The 17938-nt window shown below is 43.8% G+C and overlaps 4 protein-coding genes across 4 annotated transcripts in view; all 4 read left to right on the forward strand.

Moving 5' to 3' along the window:
* The window catches only part of LOC310945963 (uncharacterized protein), a 29776-nt gene extending 27430 nt beyond the window's left edge, over nucleotides 1–2346 (forward strand). The window contains exons 10-13 of the mRNA XM_083912229.1: nucleotides 13–143; nucleotides 326–468; nucleotides 571–658; nucleotides 765–2346. Coding sequence (XP_083768355.1) covers nucleotides 13–143; nucleotides 326–468; nucleotides 571–646 — 350 coding nt within the window. The 3' untranslated portion in view covers nucleotides 647–658; nucleotides 765–2346. The remainder of the gene's footprint in view (nucleotides 1–12; nucleotides 144–325; nucleotides 469–570; nucleotides 659–764) is intronic.
* A 1106-nt stretch (nucleotides 2347–3452) lies between these two features.
* Nucleotides 3453–5222, forward strand: LOC310946210 (beta-crystallin B3-like; the record flags this gene model as incomplete). The annotated part of the gene is made up of 6 exons (XM_083912608.1): nucleotides 3453–3489; nucleotides 3794–3891; nucleotides 4182–4300; nucleotides 4409–4541; nucleotides 4673–4815; nucleotides 4967–5222. 6 exons carry the CDS (start codon nucleotides 3453–3455, stop codon nucleotides 5220–5222), a joined length of 786 nt encoding a protein of 261 aa, XP_083768734.1.
* Nucleotides 5223–9787: 4565 nt separating this feature from the next.
* On the forward strand, nucleotides 9788–11064 carry crybb2 (crystallin, beta B2; the record flags this gene model as incomplete). Its single annotated transcript, XM_083911922.1, has 5 exons — nucleotides 9788–9865; nucleotides 10060–10178; nucleotides 10402–10534; nucleotides 10639–10781; nucleotides 10896–11064. The coding sequence occupies exons 1-5, from the start codon at nucleotides 9803–9805 to the stop codon at nucleotides 11062–11064; spliced, it is 627 nt and encodes a 208-aa protein (XP_083768048.1). The 5' UTR covers nucleotides 9788–9802.
* Nucleotides 11065–12478: 1414 nt separating this feature from the next.
* ctu1 (cytosolic thiouridylase subunit 1 homolog (S. pombe)) lies at nucleotides 12479–15871 on the forward strand. Its single transcript, XM_083912886.1, has 3 exons — nucleotides 12479–12597; nucleotides 13989–14489; nucleotides 14632–15871. The coding sequence occupies exons 2-3, from the start codon at nucleotides 13994–13996 to the stop codon at nucleotides 15165–15167; spliced, it is 1032 nt and encodes a 343-aa protein (XP_083769012.1). The 5' UTR covers nucleotides 12479–12597; nucleotides 13989–13993; the 3' UTR covers nucleotides 15168–15871.
* The last annotated feature ends 2067 nt before the right edge of the window (nucleotides 15872–17938 follow it).

Consider the following 17938-nt stretch of genomic DNA (forward strand, 5'->3'; position numbering starts at 1 on the left):
TCCCTATGACAGAGGCAAAGGTTGAGAGTAAGGACGATGACTCGGACCCTGAGGAGGCCAGAGGAACTGACGCCAGCTCTGCTGTTTCCTCTCAGCCACAGAGGATCGCCCTGTTCCCTGGGGTGGACCCTTCAGCTTTAAAGGTGAGCCTCATTTGTGCATTTGTCAGATGTTTTCACCAAATGTGTATGTTATCAAATGTGTCATATCGGTTACTGCCTACAGTAGCATATTGTATAGTGTTTATTGAATCCCCCTCTCACTACGTATTGTGTTCATGCAGTAAAGTGGATTTTTCTTAAATGTGTCCCATTCCTGTCGTCAGGCTCAGCTAAAGAAGAGGGGCGACTCTGACAATCAAATCGATGGACCTACTCCGTCTCCTTCCCAGCTCTCTCGCTCTCCCAGGTCCCCCTTTCTCCCCCGGGCGGCGCGTGTACTGCCCCCACCTGGTGGCAAAGAGAATGGGTAAGCTCCACACGTTATAGAGAACTTTTTTTTTCTGAGACAAGAACTTGTTTATTTGTTAGTCCCCTGCATTCACTCACCGTCTGTCTCTTATCCGTGTAGTGAGGAGGACTCACCCCAGTGGCTGAAAGAGCTGAAGTCCAAGAAGCGCTTGAGTCAGTATGAAAACGACAGCTAGGACATCAATGAGGTGAGATCTTTTATGAACATTTTCTCCGTCTTTCACTGTGTTTGAAACAATAAAACTCAATTATTTCCATTTTTGACCCCTGTTATTCTCTCTCACTCCCTTCCAGGTTGCCTTAACAGATGAATCTATATGAAACAGAAGCCTTAACGTTGCCCCTGAGAGTAGGAGAGGTAAATCTACAGCTGCTGATGTATTTTTTTGTTTTTTTTTGTTCCCTTCCCGTCTGGGTTGATTTATGTGCATGGTGCCTTTTTTATGGAGAGTCTCGGTCTTATGGAAAACAAGCAAGGAGGTAAAAAAAAACCCACATCAGGCTGCTCTGCTTTATCCATTTCATGCCTGAACCTGATGAAGCTTCTGCACCGCTTCACATGAACACTTGAATAGGGACCGGGAAAAGTGGGGAGAAGGGAGAAAAGGGGATTATTGGCAGTTATTTCCTGTCAGGAAATGGTTAACTTGTGGGACCACGATGCCTCTTTATCCTGGAGTGCTTCGTCACCTGCTGGAGGACAATCCAGCCGAAACCTCTTCAAGATGTTTGTATTTGGTTTCTCTGCTCGACTTATATTTCGACTGTTGTCTGCATCGGACAAATGTGCGTCATCAGTCAGCGGAGGTTGTCGATGGGGAGTCACACGAGCATTGCCATAGGATAACATTTCAGACACTAATTATTTTCCTTCTCGAACGTAGAGAACAAATCAGTGCTGACTTGATCGCCAGTGAGTGTATATCATGTAATCAGGAGATGTTATATTTGTATGATTGGTTTAACAGACAGAGAGCTAGTTTTGCATCACTACAACAGACTTTGTTACACTCCACAACCCTAACAGTGTCACAGTTGCTGCGTATTGTATATATGTTTTTGTCAAAGTATCTTTTTGTCTTCGTGGAAGAGGGACGGGGGACTTTAGGCCAAGTGTCTTTGCATCTGTCAATCATGCACACTCCTTATCAGCACAAATACTCCTATATTAAAAGAAACACTAATTAGCCTGTCTTCCCTCTTTTAACAGGTTCAATGATTGTAACTGTAAGCATTTATTATAAGCCATACTTTCTCCTCGTAGCCCTCACACACACTCCTCAATCATGCTTTCACAAGGTTTTTTTCCTTCTTCTTTACAACGAATGTGCAATTTGGTTCGACTTTGCCCTCGTTGATGTGCATGCACAATCTTGCTGTCAAACCGGGCATTGCTCAAACTGACTGGTGTCAGGGTGTCCGGGGTCTGGCTTGCACTGCTCCACTGGGGGGGATGGTTTATTCACTACAATGTTTAAATGACTCTACCCTCCACGATACTCCAAACGAAAAATGGAACATTTGCACCTGCTTTTCAACTTCACTGTAATCTTTCTCTTTGTTTGCCACTCACTCACTCACTCACTCACTCTGCATTTCTATAAAGCACTTTGTCGCTTGATGCACTACACCACTGACCTCTGCCCCCTCTCGTTGGCCACGTCCTGTCTCCTATATTGTCAGGGTGCTTGTGAAATGCAAGTGAATGTGATGGATCGAGTCTTCGGAGTGATTGTCCCTGGTTTCTGTGTACATGACGTTTTACTTTGTCATGAAATGTGAGGGTTTATTTTGTATGTCCTCCTTTGTCCTTTTTTTATTTGAAAGTAAAGATGTATATTGCACTGTGTTGTACTGGCCAGTGTCCTAAAGTGAATACATTCTTAATAAAATTTACTTGACTTGATAAACACGTCTCTGTCTAGTGTTTCTTAACCTTGCGGACGTTAAAAATGTACTTTTTCTGGGAATTTCTGTGATCAGTGAGTGTTGCGTGCACTCCTTTAAGGTTCTGTGTCGTAAAAAGTGAGATTTCCATGTTGTTTTTGATTATATGTACCCTTGTGATGTCACAACTTTACTCTATGTAGGTAGAGAACGTGCTGCTACAGTGCCTTTAGTCATTCTCCCGGCTACAATAACGGTGCAGGGACACTGAGAGCGCACATGTGGAAGACCTGGAAACACTGACCAATCAGAGCAGACTGGGCCTTTACAGGTTGGGGGGCTTAAAATCACAGAGGGTGAAAACAGGTATATTGAGACGGACAGTATGCAAAAAAATAATGTGCTTTTAGAACATTTAAGCATGTAAACATGTTCTTGTAGAAACCCGAATGGGCCTGAAAATGAGCAAAAGAGCAACTTTTAAAAGCCCTTATCAAGCAAATTAAAGCTAATTAAATCACTTACTGAAAGTAATTTAGTCGAGCACGGCCTATGAACAAAATCATTACCTCTGATCTTTGATGCAACTGCTGAACATCTGTCACAGTCAATCCTGTTAATGAGTGGAACTATTAGATTTTGCTGTTACTGACCCAAATTTGCGATAAAGGTGTGAGGACGTTTAGTGTGAGTCTGGGTGTAGTCCCAGTGTGTGTGTGTGTGTGTGTGTGTGTGTTTGTGCTGAGCGGGGCTGTTTGCTGAATCCTCTTGGCTCTCTCTCCCCGTGCCCGCACACAGTGCTCACTGGCAGCCAGGCGGACAGGCAGGGCAGCGTGTGCCAACACAGCTGCCTATTGAGAGGCAGCGTTACGGACACAATGTGAGCGACAGACTTGCTGTATCAACAGCTCCCCCTTTTCTGCTGTTGTGGCCAGAAATAAACCATAAATACCCCCCCTGTCCCTGCCCTCTAATGGCTCAACCCCACCAAACACCAAGTGGCACCGAAAAAGAGGGACACTACCACTTCCTAGCAGGCATACACCCAGGTAAAAACCTCACTCTGGACACAGTCGGTGTAATAATTCCAATGCAATGGAGTTAGATGGGGCTGCATCGAGTGGAGACCCAGGTTTGGATGATTTTGGTATCATGGATTGTAATGGAACCTAAAGTAAAGGAATAACTTAAGAGATAATGATCTTCTTTTGTATAATACTTAGTTATTTAATGAAAACATGATTTAAAGCAAATGATTGCTACTTAATTTAATGAATAGACTACAATTCTCCCATCCAAGGGTAAGTTATAAATTGCAACCGTGACATTGAGCTTTCCTCCTGTGTGCGCTTCTGTTCCTGTGTGCGTGTGTGTGCATGAACATGCATGCATGATGGATGGTGCTTTGTCTGTGTGTGTGTGCTGCTGATAAAAAGTGGAGGAGCAGTGGATCAGGAGGATGTCAGAGCAGCAGAGTGCCCCAGAGCAGCTGGCTGCTGGGAAAAGCCAGGGTGGAGCTGGAGCCACATATAAGGTACAGAAACAAGATTCTGTGCAGAGAAGGGAACTGGGTTTGATCAGAGGAAGGACTGCACACCGGGAGGGGTCCAGTACAACCACAAAGTCCTACTATTCATCTAAAATATCATTTAAAAACGTCAGCATACAAGTTATTCTGCAGTAGTTTGGTGTGTTTTCATTATGAACAATAGGAGCCAGTTTATGAAGGCCTTAATCCGATCCCACACCCAGTTGGGACCGAGGTGATCCTGACTCCTCTCTGTACTGTTACCAACCTCTTTCTGGTCCCTCTGTGTGATCCAGGTGTTGCTGTTTGAGTTTGAGAACTTCCAGGGCTGCAAGGCGGAGTTTTCCGCGGACTGTAAAGATGTGACAGAGAAGGGACTGGAGAAGGTTGGCTCTGTGATAGTCGAGTCAGGACCGTAAGTAACGCTTCAACAACGCAACGTTTCCTAGATATTGGTCATGTTTGATGATGGTGTCAGGTGAATTAAAACTCCTTTTGTTTCCATCTTCTTTTCCCCTCTCAGCTGGGCGGGTTATGATCGGCATGGCTTCACAGGGGAGCAGTTTATTCTGGAGAAGGGCGAGTATCCACGCTGGGACACCTGGACCAACAGTCAGAACAGCTACACCCTCTTGTCTCTAAGGCCACTTAAAGTGGTGGGTGACTGGACCCAACACAAAACTGACACTGCAGCCATAAAGCTCTATAAATGAGCAACACTTTACCCAGTCAACATGTACTGGAGACATCTGACGGACTTGTCCATACGTGTGTTTCTCCTCTATAGGACGGTGCTGATCACAAGCTACACCTGTATGAGAACCCTGGGTTTACAGGTAGAAAGATGGAGATTGTTGATGATGATGTGCCCAGTTTGTGGGGCCATGGTTTTCAGGATCGCGTGGCAAGTGTCAAGGCTCTTAACGGAACGTAAGACCCTCCTTACACCCCCCTTTCTTCCATGTCACTTCCTTTCTGATGTTTGTTTTGTTTTTTTCTATTTTACCTCCCCAGCTCAAGGCAAATATCTCTGTATTGTGTGACATGCATCACAGTTGCATCCTGTTTTCCTTTCCTCCAGATGGGTCGGCTACATGTACCCAGGCTACAGGGGCCGCCAGTTTATCTTCGAGAGAGGAGATTTCAAGCACTGGAACGACTGGGAGGCCCCCGCACCTCAGATCCAGTCTGTCCGACGTGTGCGGGACATGCAGTGGCACAAGAGGGGCTGTTTCACTGTTCCTGACCCAGCTCCGGCTCCCGCCCCAGGTCCCGGCCCCGACCCAGACCCTACCCCAGCACCTCCTGCCCCTCCTGCCTCGGCTGGAGCCAGCTGAGCAGGATCCTCACACGCCTACCACCCCCTCCCCCCCACGCTGCCGACAGTGCCTGCCCTCTGCCTTAACCTGACCATGGCAAACGCTGCTTGTGCCCAATGAGGAGTGCCATGTATGTTTCAGTGGCGAATAAAAGATGTTTGACCTGGAGTTGGCCCTGTTTGTTGGATATGTTATACTTGTAAGTCAGGAATGGCTTTAGAGAATTGGAAAGAGCAGTAACGGTGGAGATAATGTGGATATAATGTAGCCTACATTTAGCGGTTGTGTTTTTTTTTAAGTCATGTGAGACACTGTTACTGCCTGTGTTTCCCCATTTTAGTCAGACAGCATTAGGAGCACATGTGTATCAGTCGAAACGTGGATACACATCTGCTTTACAGCAGTGGAAGTGATGTCATACTTTATGTATGCTTGCTATTAAAAACAGAGTGTGCTGCATTTCCTTCCATAGTCATCATTGTGCATTGGATGGTTGATCATCCTCATGATGAACGCTCACCAATTAAACATTAGGAATTGATTCCAACGCCATTAAACTCATGTAAATATGAGTCAACTATCAGTCTAGTTTTGGTGAGTTAAATATGAGTCTTCTAACAATAATGAGCCCAGATCTGCGTTGCACAATCCAAATAGATTCCATCTGTAGACGTGATTATTTTTTATGATTTTTACAACATGCCATTGCACATGCGGGCTGGAATTTAGTAGATGAGATGTAATCTTCCAGAATAGAAACCATTCCCCTCGTGACATCTTTAAAAACAGAAAAGTACGACACACCCCTGCGTATGTGTCCATATGCATGTGTATAAATCTCCCTCTGTCTCCTGCAGTGCTCCACTAGCCTTTAGATTTTCTCACGCCAGTAATGAATGCACATCTGTAGCATAATAACATCTGCCGCACTGGATCTAACGCCCAGACGTACACGAACAATTTGCACTACAATATGGAGCGACCTTTTCACACCCTCAGTACTACAATACAAGCCCAACCTTACACATTCTTCATAAACAGTAGATGTAGGCTCAGGCTTTGAATCATCAGATTGCAAATGGGCATAAACGGCTCAGTTTTACTCAAGTCTCTAACTGCTGCAATGAGGATACAACCAGATATTGACCCTACATCTTGCCTGTAATCTCAGGAAAAACACAAATAACTAACTTTCCTTCCCTCTTTAACTGGTATGAAGTGTAATGAAGTGAAAAAACATGAGATATCCCAGCAGAATAGTCACCATCTATTGTCAGAAGCACGTGTCTTCCATCACAGACATTCACAGAACTGAATTTGTCAAAAGTGTTTCTCAAACTCTTCTCATAAAAGCACATTATGTTGTGTGCCTTACGTGAGATTCATTTAAAGGTAGAAACAGCAGTCGAACGCACCACAAACACTTTACTGAACCATTTCTGGCTGGCGGATGTACTGACTTTGGGTCTGTTCTGTGTTTCATGAGGTCATTATCTACAGGAGGTGGAGCATTTCAAATGCTACATGGGCGGTTTAAGAAAATAGATGCCCAGTATCCTCGCAGACTTCATCCAGGACTTGCATTGTATATCTTTAGCAGGGGACCCCAAACTTCCCTTTCCCGGGCCACATTAACCAGCTCTAACTGGGGGATCCCGAGGCGTTCCCAGGCCAGTGTGGAGATCTAATCTCTTCACCTAGTCCTGGGTCTTCCCCGAGGCCTCCTCCCAGCTGGATGTACCTGGAACACCTCCCTAGGGAGGCGCCCAGGGGGCATCCTTACTAGATGCCCGAACTACCTCAACTGGCTCCTTTCAACGCAAAGGAGCAGCGGCTCTACTCAGAGTTCCTCATGGATGGCTGAACTTCTCACCCTCTCTCTAAGGGAGACTCCAGCCCCCCCTCCTGAGAAAACCCATTTTGGCCACTTGTAGGCTACTCTATTCATACGCTGTCATATCTTATCAATCAGATCTTCGGGGTAGCTAACAGACGTGTTTTGGCAAGCACAACTGCAAAAACCCATGGAAATGTAGATTTTTCACATGCTTGGCCAACATACATCATTTTGTACTTCTTCACCGAGGTCAGTGCAATGTCAAGGCAAGTTTAACGCCCCTGGAGTCGTACAGGACTTGCCTGAACACTTCCCCCTGCAGATGTGGACAGGGGTTAAAACTCTGTACGTAGCAATGATAATACTCTTTTTTAGAGGAGGTCAACATTAAACATTGTAGTTAAACTCAAAGTTAAAGTGTAAACAGTTGTTCTCAAAGGCCCAGCAGGCGAAAAGTGTCTCCTCCTGTCTGTGATCGCAGCGTAAACCACTACAGTAGAGTTGTAGCTCGTGTAATCGCTCTGTAATCACTGCTACGGTCATATTTCGTGTCCGTATGGCGTCTGAAACCTCATCCTGCAAAGCAACTCATGACTGTCGGATAAATAACAGTGTTTATTTAAACAGCACTGTTCACAACAAAGTTACACAGTTTAATATATAGAACCAGGATTAAAACATATCAGGCAAATTAAAACAGATCGTTCAAATAATACAAAAATTAATGGGAAAAATACACAACGATAATATAATATAAAAACAACAATATTAATAAAACAGATAAGACATGTTGGAAATTAAACAGTGAGAAGATAAGGTGAGATAATCCTTTATTAGCCCCAAGGCGGGAAATTGGCAGTGTTACAACCTCGAAGGGGATAGTGCAATAACAAAAGTATCATATATAGATAGATATAATAGATATAATACGTATATAGACAATGGAAAATAAAAAAGAGTTAAAAAAGCAAGTAAACAGTTAAGAAATAAAGCAAGTAAAATGTAAAAAGCTTAAGCACAAAGCATAACTATAGCAAATTGAGCCAGGGGCGTAAAGTGAGGTGTGGGTTGGCTGAGGGTGATGACACACCCACACACACACACACAAACACACACACACACACACACACACACACACACGCACACACGCACACACGCACACACCCACACACACACACACACACACAAATTAAGTGAATCAAAAAGCTCCAGGTAGCAGAGTAAACATATTAAGTTTCACAAAATATTTAAACAAGGTACCAGTTATGCAATATATTATGGTTATGGAAATAAAAAGGCCAAATACACAAACAACACAAACACAGAACACAACACTAGGAAAGGACAGTATGACAGAGGTTCGGACTAAAATATATAAGTTAAAAATACTTCACTGCATCACCACTCTTCCTTGACTGGACTTCTCCTTTCTACTTACGAGGTTTAATGTTTCTTTTCTCAATACTTTGTACTTTATATACTGTAGCAGTCAGAATCACATCTTCAACTAAATATATCCCTATAAAGCCCTTGCAGTGCTGCAGCTGTATGCTTCATCATTATCAGTTCTAGTCCTGAAGCCAGTAATTAAAACAATAACACAGATATAACTTCAGGAAAACACTAAGTGCTTTATAATTCTGCTGCACCACAAAACCCCTCATCTAAAACATGTCCACTAACTTTATATATGTATATATTTAACAATATTAACCTCTGTCTCTTTGCAGGATTATTGACATGCACATGCAAGGCCATTATATAAACTATATGTAAACTAATTAAATGATGAAATGTGCCCTATTGTTTGCATTGTTTTGAAAATGTGATCTTCACTAAGCGTTTTTACTGCGAGCAGGAGAAAGATAGGATGTGCTGTAAACAGGTATGACTGAAAAAATACAGGCTTTGTAGCAGCAGGGGCAACGATCATATATTTGACATGAAACCTTAATGTTTCCTAGAAAATGAACATAAAATAAACCTGTGGAAATATTCAGCAGTATTTGGACTGTTGTTGAAATCAGTCCGACTCTCTCCAGCACAGTAAAAACCCATCTTTTAACAATCCTTCTCTCTCTCTCTCTCTCTCTCTCTCCCTCTCATTGTAGGTGTGGGACTCTTGGCACTGTTTGTGCTGAATCATGTGGATATCGAACAATGACTGGCTGGACAAAACTGACAACTAATGAAATAACTTTGTGGGAGTGTGACACCCCGGGGTGGGGGGAGGCTACACGGTGACCCCTGATTTCAGTCTGCTGGGCCTATGGTAGGCCGATCTGTGGGCCAGCTTGGACACTGTGGGTACTGTTGGCAGAGTTTCCACCCCTGGGCGTCCCGTATATATTGAGCTCACCGTGCCATCACAAACACACTGGCACAGACAGGTACTGGTAAGAGGTTCATGTCCGTCATGCTGTATTATTATGTTTTATTTTAGTTTTCATTTTGCTTCAGTGTTTTAGGTTTAATCTCGACGGACTGTATCCCATGTTGCATTGCTGTAATTCTGTGTTCAAAAGGCTATGGACTTCAAAAACCTTGTTCTGGAGGGAGAGGGGCGGGCGCTTTTGTAGGCATGTAAATAATATAGAACAAAATCTGTGAAAGTGGGATTAACAGCAGTTAGACCTGCTCATATTTTGGATATAAGAGATACAACGATTTGTAAATCACACAAACATCCAAAGATATTTATCAGAAACAAATAAATGATCATTTTTCTTTTCAGTTTGCCATCTTTGCCGATCCGTTCACTATGGCCACAGACCACCAGAACCCTGCATCCAAGCAGCAGCAGCCAGGCACCAGTGCATTTAAGGTGAGAGGAAATGCACAACACACGCAGAGACCAATTCAATTACTGTTCCCTCCCTGGAGTAAGCACTTGTGTGCCCTATTTGGCTCGTTGCATCCTCCGACCGTCAGGCTGTAAACACATTGGCACTCTTGAAATTGAAACCAGTAGCTCAGCAACACTCACACTCTCCCCTTTTTGCTCCCGTTGGTACACAGCTGGTTATCTATGAGCAGGAAAACTTCCAGGGACGCTGCCATGAGCTGACTGGTCCCTGCAACAACCTCCAGGAAGCAGGCGTGGAGAAAGTGGGCTCCATACTGGTGCTGTGTGGACCGTGAGTGTGGGTCAGAGACAGACAGAGCGCTAGAAAAACCAGACACACAGAGAGGCAGTGACAAAGAGAGCGGGCCAGTCAGAGACAAAGGGACTTACTCTGTAAATGAGGATGGGATGAAAGGGAGGAAAATGGCCACAAAAAAACAATTCAGTGTGTGCAACTGGCTTTCATTGCTGCTTTTCCCCAATTCCATGCATCTCTTTCTCCTCTGCCCGCTCAGATGGGTGGCATACGAGCAGGCCAACTGTAAGGGGGAGCAGTATGTGTTTGAGAAGGGGGAGTATCCTCGCTGGGATTCCTGGACCAACAGCCGGCGTAGTGACACCATTATTGCATTTCGCCCGATTAAAGTGGTAAGACAGCAGACTTTTTTTTTTTTTTTTACTTCCCCCACCAGTCTTCGCATCAGTTGCTGCACAAATCATACACTGGGTTGATGTTTTTGCTCCTCTCTCAGGACAGCCAGGAGCACAAGATTGTCCTTTACGAAAACCCCAGCTTTGCAGGGAAGAAGATAGAAATCATAGACGACGACGTCCCCAGCTTTCACGCACACGGCTACCAGGAGAAGGTCTCCTCTGTTCGGGTTCAGAGTGGCACGTGAGTCCACCCTCCCCGCAGAGGTTGTGCATTACTGCGAGTTTCTCTTGTCGCTATCCTTTCACCTATAACTGTCTCTCATGTGTTTCCCTCTCTTTGTTCCTGGTGCCTCAGTTGGGTGGGCTATCAGTATCCAGGCTACAGAGGCTATCAGTACCTGTTTGAAAAGGGGGAGTACAAGGACAGCACTGAGTTCGGAGCCCAGATTCCTCAGATCCAGTCGGTTCGGCGCATCAGAGACATGCAGTGGCATCAGAGGGGTGCTTTTCACCCTGTCAACTAAGCTTGTGACTCCATCCTGTCATGAACCCTGACCTCGCCACCCTTGCTCCCTTCCAGTACCAACCCCTCTGTCCTTCATTTACACCATACAGCATTTTGATATCTACTGCAGCTGTTGCAGTAGTGACCTTCTTTGAAGCAAACTAATAAATCCTTATTGCTTACACTTGACTCGGTTGTGTGATTTGCCTCAAGTTCGCACTCTGCAGCATGTTAAAGGGGCATGACAGGAAGAATAAAAGTGATGAAGTATATATTATCTTAAGTTATTTGCATGGTTTATGAATGAACGTGGGGAATGAGCAGAACGCCGCCATCTAGTGTCTCAAGATGGTAGTCGCAACAACAAAAAATAATTAAAAGGTTGCCAGGTGTGGGCGGCACGGTCGAGTGGTGGTTAGCACTGCCGCCCCACACCCTGGTTCGAATCCGGGCAGGGGCCCTTTTGTGTGGAGTTTGCATGTTCTCCCTGTGTCTGTGTGGGTTCTCCTCCCACAGTCCAAAAACAAGCATGTGTTAGGTTAATTGATGACTCTAAATTGTCCGTAGGTGTGAATGTGAGTGTGAGTGGTTGTCTGTCTCTGTTCGTCTCTATGTGCCCTGGGATAGACTGGCGTCCTGTCCAGGGTGTACCCCGCCTCACGCCTGATGTCAGCCGGGATCGGCTCCGGCCCCCGTGACTCGATAGGGACAAGTGGTTGAAGATGGATGGATGGATGGATGGATGGGTTGCCAGGTTGGTCAGACCCGGCCCAGTAGCCTACAGTAGACCGGAGTCTGTTTGAGCCTGTTTGAATCCTGTCCCCTCCGGCAAATCGCACCATAAAAACGTATTATTAAGTACTGCAGAAGAGCCGTCACCATTAAGTAAACATGAAAGTTAGCTAACCAGTCAAGGAGAAACGGAGCCATTTTAGCGTGCGTTTTAATGCCGTTGAACTCCGTTATCACAGTCCATGGAGTGAATGCTTGGCCAATATTAACTCTGGTTTTTGCATCTCGGGTCACTCAGCTGCTGGGACAAATAACACAGCTGCAGTATCGGCAAACTCCATTTCACCCAGTGCCAGCCTACAGTAGCTGCACAAAACAACAGACAACCCTTGGTACAATATACCGGTAAACAGAACGTGACAGAAAGTCTTTGTCATCCCGTCAAAAAAAATTTAAAATATTAATTCAGACTAAACATATTTTTTATGGGAAAGCAATACTTTCATTCTGTACCCCTCAAAACACCTCTAGGGTGTATTATTTAAAAAATAAATAAATAGCTTTTAATGCAGATTCAACATATTCAACCTTTAATATTGCAGTTTCACGTGCACTGAGGAACTCCCACCAGTAGGCTGTGCTGCAGGCACGGAATAACAAGCTGCGTCACTTCCGGTGCGCCGGACACATGATGAAACAACATGTCGCCTCACCTGGTCGTGTTACTGTAGTTTAAATAAGGAAAGTTATATTTTTAAACTAATTTTCCTTGTGTTCTTCATCCTCCACATCCTCAGTTCAGAGTTCATCGGAAACGTTGGTATGAAAATGTCCTTCCGTGTAAATACTGCGTTATAATGTCGACTGGTGATGGTGTTATTGATGATTTATGACTTTTATAATGCCTTTTATACGGAAAAGCATAAACCTGCCGTGTGCTTTAAGTGTGTTAGGTAATTTTAGGTAGTTGTGGGTTTTCTGTAGCAGCTTTATCTGAGTCTTTAACAGTCAAACACACACCAGCCGAATTTACTGTAAAAAAAACAGCTAACTAGCTGTTTTTTTTACAGTAAATTCGTCGTTTAAAGAACTTTAATAAGTCTTTAGTTGAACTCTCAATATCGACATACATCAAACCACACTACTCCACTTTTATTGTTGTGTTAAATTGCTTTATGTTGCCTTGAACGAATCAAATAACTTCTTAACAGTGGTGGAAAGCTACTAAGTTCATTTAATCGAGTGCAATTTTGAGGTTGTTGTACTTTACTTGAGTAATTTAATTATAACCTACTTTATACTTCTACTCCATTACATTTATTTAGTCAATTTACTCACTTGTTATTATAAGGTAATGTAAGATGTTCCTTTATTAATCCCACAGAGGGGACATTTCCTTTTTAAAGCCGCAAACATAGAAGAAAAATCACTAATAAACAATAAATTGTAATAATTGTAATTATCAAACTAGTAAACCATAATCCATCACCAGTGTGTCAAATATTAATTTGTTGGGACAATAAACAAACTTTAAAGACATTTTTACCTTACATTTTGTTTATAATACAATAGTATATTATTCAGAAACAGGCAATAATGAATACTTTAACTTTTTGTGCTCTAAGTACATTTTGATTCTACTTTTTACCTTTATTTAAGTAACAATTTGAATGCATGACTTTTACTTGTAAGAGTATTTCTGCAGCTTCTTCACATATAGAAACAAGAGCTGTCCAGTTGTTACCCACTTCCCCATTTCTGTTGTGCAGTGCATTATGGGATAATTGTATCCATTGACAGTTAATTGAAAATTCAAGTTGATTTAGTATCCAAATTGACATTCTTAACTATACTGCATTTAGCAATTTCTCCATCTTAACACACTCTATAATCGGAACCTGGTGAGCATCACTATGAAGTGTGGTAATTTTGCCATGAACACGGTATCATGAAGTTGTCTCTGTGCTTAATTGTTTGTGGTTTTTTTGTTATGTTATCTTTATGAGAAAAATAATGTTAAGTATGATAAGGGCTTTTACAAAGCACAGACACAATTAGTAAACTCTACAGAGCTATTGACACTAAAACCTGTTGCTCAGCTCTAAGCATCTATTTTGACAGAGCGTTTATTTGACAGACTTTGAGTTGAAAATATTTAACAAATTTGAACATTGTTATTCTTTTTTATTTAAAAAAACCTTCCTCCAACAGTCAAGATGCCCGTCCTGTGCAGTAACTGTGTTGACAAGCGTGCCGTGCTGAAGCGCCCAAAAACGGGCCACTCGCTGTGTAAGGAGTGTTTCTTCTGGGCCTTTGAGGAGGAGGTGCATCAGACGATTGTGGCGGCAAAGCTGTTCAAACATGGGGAAATAGTAGGGATTGCTGCCTCGGGAGGAAAGGACTCCACAGTGCTCGCGCATGTAATGAAACTTCTCAATGAGCGCTACAGCTACGGCCTTGAACTTATGCTTCTCTCAGTGGATGAGGGGATCTCAGGTTACCGAGATGACTCCCTGGAGACGGTCAAGAGAAATCAGCAACAGTATGAACTGCCGCTGAAGATTGTGTCGTATGAGGAGCTGTATGGCTGGACTATGGATGCTATAGTGAAGCAGGTGGGACTGAAGAATAACTGCACCTTCTGTGGGGTGTTCAGAAGGCAGGCGCTGGACAGAGGAGCCATCATGCTGAAAGTGAACAAGATATGTACAGGTAACTACAAATCCAAGTGGCATTATTAAGAATGTGAAAGATTAAAAGTGATTTTCAACCTTGAAATATGACAGAACAGTAAAAGCCTTTATGTCAAGGAATAAATATCTTGTTAAAATTGAATACAAGGTTTTTTTCACAGGTCACAATGCTGATGACGTCGCAGAGACAGTTTTGATGAACGTCTTGCGAGGGGACATAGCTCGTCTACGCCGCTGCACTGCCATCTCAACGGCCAGCGAAGGGGATGGGGTCGTGCCGCGCTGCAAGCCCCTCAAATATGCGTACGAAAAAGAGATAGTTCTGTACGCGTACTTTAAGAAGTTGGACTACTTTTCCACTGAATGTATTTACTCTCCCAATGCTTATCGTGGCCACGCAAGGACCTTTTTAAAGGACCTGGAGAGCGTGAGGCCTAGCTCCATCATGGACATCATCCACTCAGGGGAGAACCTGTCTGTGCGGGAGGGGGTGAAGATGCCCGTGCAGGGAACTTGCCACCGCTGCGGCTACATCTCCAGCCAGACTCTGTGCAAGTCATGTGTGCTGCTGGAGGGGCTGAACCGGGGTCTGCCGAAGCTGGGCATCGGTAAACACCACCGCCTGCACGACAAGATCCTCTCCAAGCAGCCTCTTACTGAGAAGGAGGAGAGAAAGCTGAAACCAGTAGACTTTTGACAATGATCTTCCCCAGTTTATTCACCATAGGACAAAAAATATATAAGAATAAACCACACAAGATAAGTTCATTTATCATCAACTTAAAAGTGAAATCCAGGCGTAAAATCATCCCAGGGTCTTTTTCGGCAAATACACTCATCAAATAAGCCATCAAGATGTTTTCTTCTGGTAATAACTATTAACGGAGAAATCCCGGACAGTCGCTAACAGCCTTATGCGGCTAACATTGATTAGCTCGGGGCAGTACTGTGAAGCCATTAAAACAGCTTTTTTAACCACTAATACTGCTCATGATAACACCTGTTGTGGGGAAAATTAGTCGAGAAAGATGAAGAAACAATAAGATCGGCTTCTCCGTGGGAGTTGATTTCCAAATCATTTCCTTGAAAGGAAGCCCTCTTCCAGACGCCTGCACAAACGGCTCCCGTCAAGAAGACTGCCCCCAAGGTCAGCTTCTGTAGAGTTTAAATACAGATAGTGCAAACAGCCCAGCTGGCATGACGTTTGCAGAACACAAGGGCGACTTGTTCTGTGCTTTGAGTTACGCAGAGTCATAATATAGAAATTTTGCATCACAGGATGAAGGGAAGTATCTTCACAAGATATACAGGGCTGTACATTGCATAGATAAAGAATGTGTTTTGTCCCGTGTTTTAAAACCCAAAACATGTTCATTATAATTCCTGTCACAGTCCAAACCTCTGCAGTAGCATGATAAAGAGTCCTTACACATTAACCAAAGCACCAAAAACGCAGTTAGTGAACCCGGAGTCTTTTAAAAGAGTGTTTTAAAGACTTACCTACTTGCCCCAGTACCAGCTCCTCTCATAGTAAAGTCCATTCAAGTGGATTTCCAAAGTCAATCCAAAAGGAAGAAACCCATTGGTGCTTTGTTTTCTGTGTCAGGACTCTTCTGCAGAGGTTTGGTGTTATATTGAGCGGTATTAGTGGTTAAAAAAGACGTTTTAATGCCTTCACCGTGCTGCCCCGAGGTAATTAATATTAGCTGAATTAGGGACTGATTTCTGCGTTAACAGTTATAGTTAACAGTTGTCACGCAAAAAAGGCTTATTTGATAAGTGTATTTGCCGAAAAAGACCCTGGGATGATTTTACACCCAAATTTCACTTGAATATTTAGTGCAAGTAGCAACGACATGTTTTAGTAAAAGTGAGAAACCCTCTCCAACATGTGAAGCTTCTTCATTCATTAACCTGGGATCACTGAGATACTAGCTTTCATACTTTTTACTTGTTTTAAGAATTATGTTTTTATCTTAAAGTGATATTCAATAATAAATGAATGGTACCTGTATCCTGTTGTATTCGTAGTATTTGGTTTTCTGTACTATTACACGACTGATTATTAGGAAACCTACATTTACAATTACTAGATATTTCCACGCAGACATGCTTAAAACAAATTGCGTATTTGATTTCTTTATTTTATGCAACTTCTTAATGTCGCAGGTACAAATGGGTTTTCTCAGGAGGGTGGCCAGAGTCTCTGTTTTAGAGATAAGGTGAGGAACTCGGTGTAGAGCTGCTGCTCCTTTGCGTTGAAAGGAGTTGATGTGTTCCAGGCACGTCCAGCTGGGAGGAGGCCTCGGAGGAAGACCCAGGACTAGGTAGAGATGGTGGATTAGATCTCCACACTGGCCTGGGAACGCCTCAGGATCCCCCAGTTAGAGCTGGTTAATGTGGCCCGGGAAAGGGAAGTTTGTGGTCCCCTGCTAGAGCTGCTGCCCGCAACCCGACCCCGGATAAGAGGGTGAAGATGAGTGAGTAAGACTGAACTTCTTAATGCCCCAATACACCAAACTCCGTGGAGGATATAATGTCACCAGAGGCGGATTAATGCAAGTCTAGGGGCCCCAGGTGTGCAGGGGCCCCAGATTGGCCAGACATCTCCAATCCTGCTCCTGGAGGGCCGCTGTCCTGCATATTTTATGTTTCTCCCTGCACCAACACACCTGAGGCTAGTGCTCCTCTTGTTATCAAGCCTGTTGCGGATTTGATGATCATGAGTCAGGTGTGTTGGTGCAGGGAGAAACCGAAAACACGCAGCAAAGCGGCCCTCCAGGTACAGGACTGGAGATGCCTGGGCTAGACTATTTTTTTAATTTACCTCACTGGAAAAAGAAAACGTGCCTCCTATTGAGGCCCTTAGAAACATTAAGTCTCTGATTGGATAGATATGGGACACAATTACCCAATCAGCAGCCGCCATGTGTCCGGGTTCATAAGGTCAGTTTTGTTGTGAAATGATGCGTCACTCACTGTTACCAAACAGAATAAAGGCAAAATGTCAGAAAGGAAATGTGATAGTGGAGCACGAAAACAACTGAAAGAACAACAGGACCAAGATCTACTAAAAAAAAAATCTTAAATTGACTCTTCTTCTGTTCCAGGAGGCTCTTTTTCTGTTAAAGCATGATTAATAATGTGGGGGGGCCCAAACGAACAGTAGCCTAGGGCCCCTCACCACCTTAATCTGCCACTGAACGTCACATCCCAGTGTGTTTTATGAACTATAATAAAAGCATTGTCCCAGTATCTTTTTGTTTTTTTGCAGTTCACCGGCTCACGTCCCCATACGGACCAAGAGAGGAGGGGGAATTGGTGGCTGGAAAGGCCACTTCACTCCCTGGGAACTGCTGATGTGCCCTTGAGCAAGGCACCAAACCCCAAAAATTGCTCTGGGGGGCGGCCGCTTGCTGAGTGTCCCATGTAGGTCGGAGTCAAACCTGCAGCCCTTCGTTGCATGTC

This window comes from Echiichthys vipera, assembly GCF_963691815.1.
Source record: "Echiichthys vipera genome assembly, chromosome: 4".
NCBI lineage: Eukaryota > Metazoa > Chordata > Actinopteri > Perciformes > Trachinidae > Echiichthys > Echiichthys vipera.

What these genes read in the sequence shown, in the direction of transcription:
- ctu1 (XM_083912886.1), top strand. Translation starts at nt 13,994, where the DNA reads ATGCCCGTCCTGTGCAGTAACTGTGTTGACAAGCGTGCCGTGCTGAAG. An exon ending in AGTGAACAAGATATGTACAG is followed by an intron (nt 14,490 to 14,631) that starts GTAACTACAAAT and finishes TTTTTTTCACAG; the next exon opens with GTCACAATGCTGATGACGTC.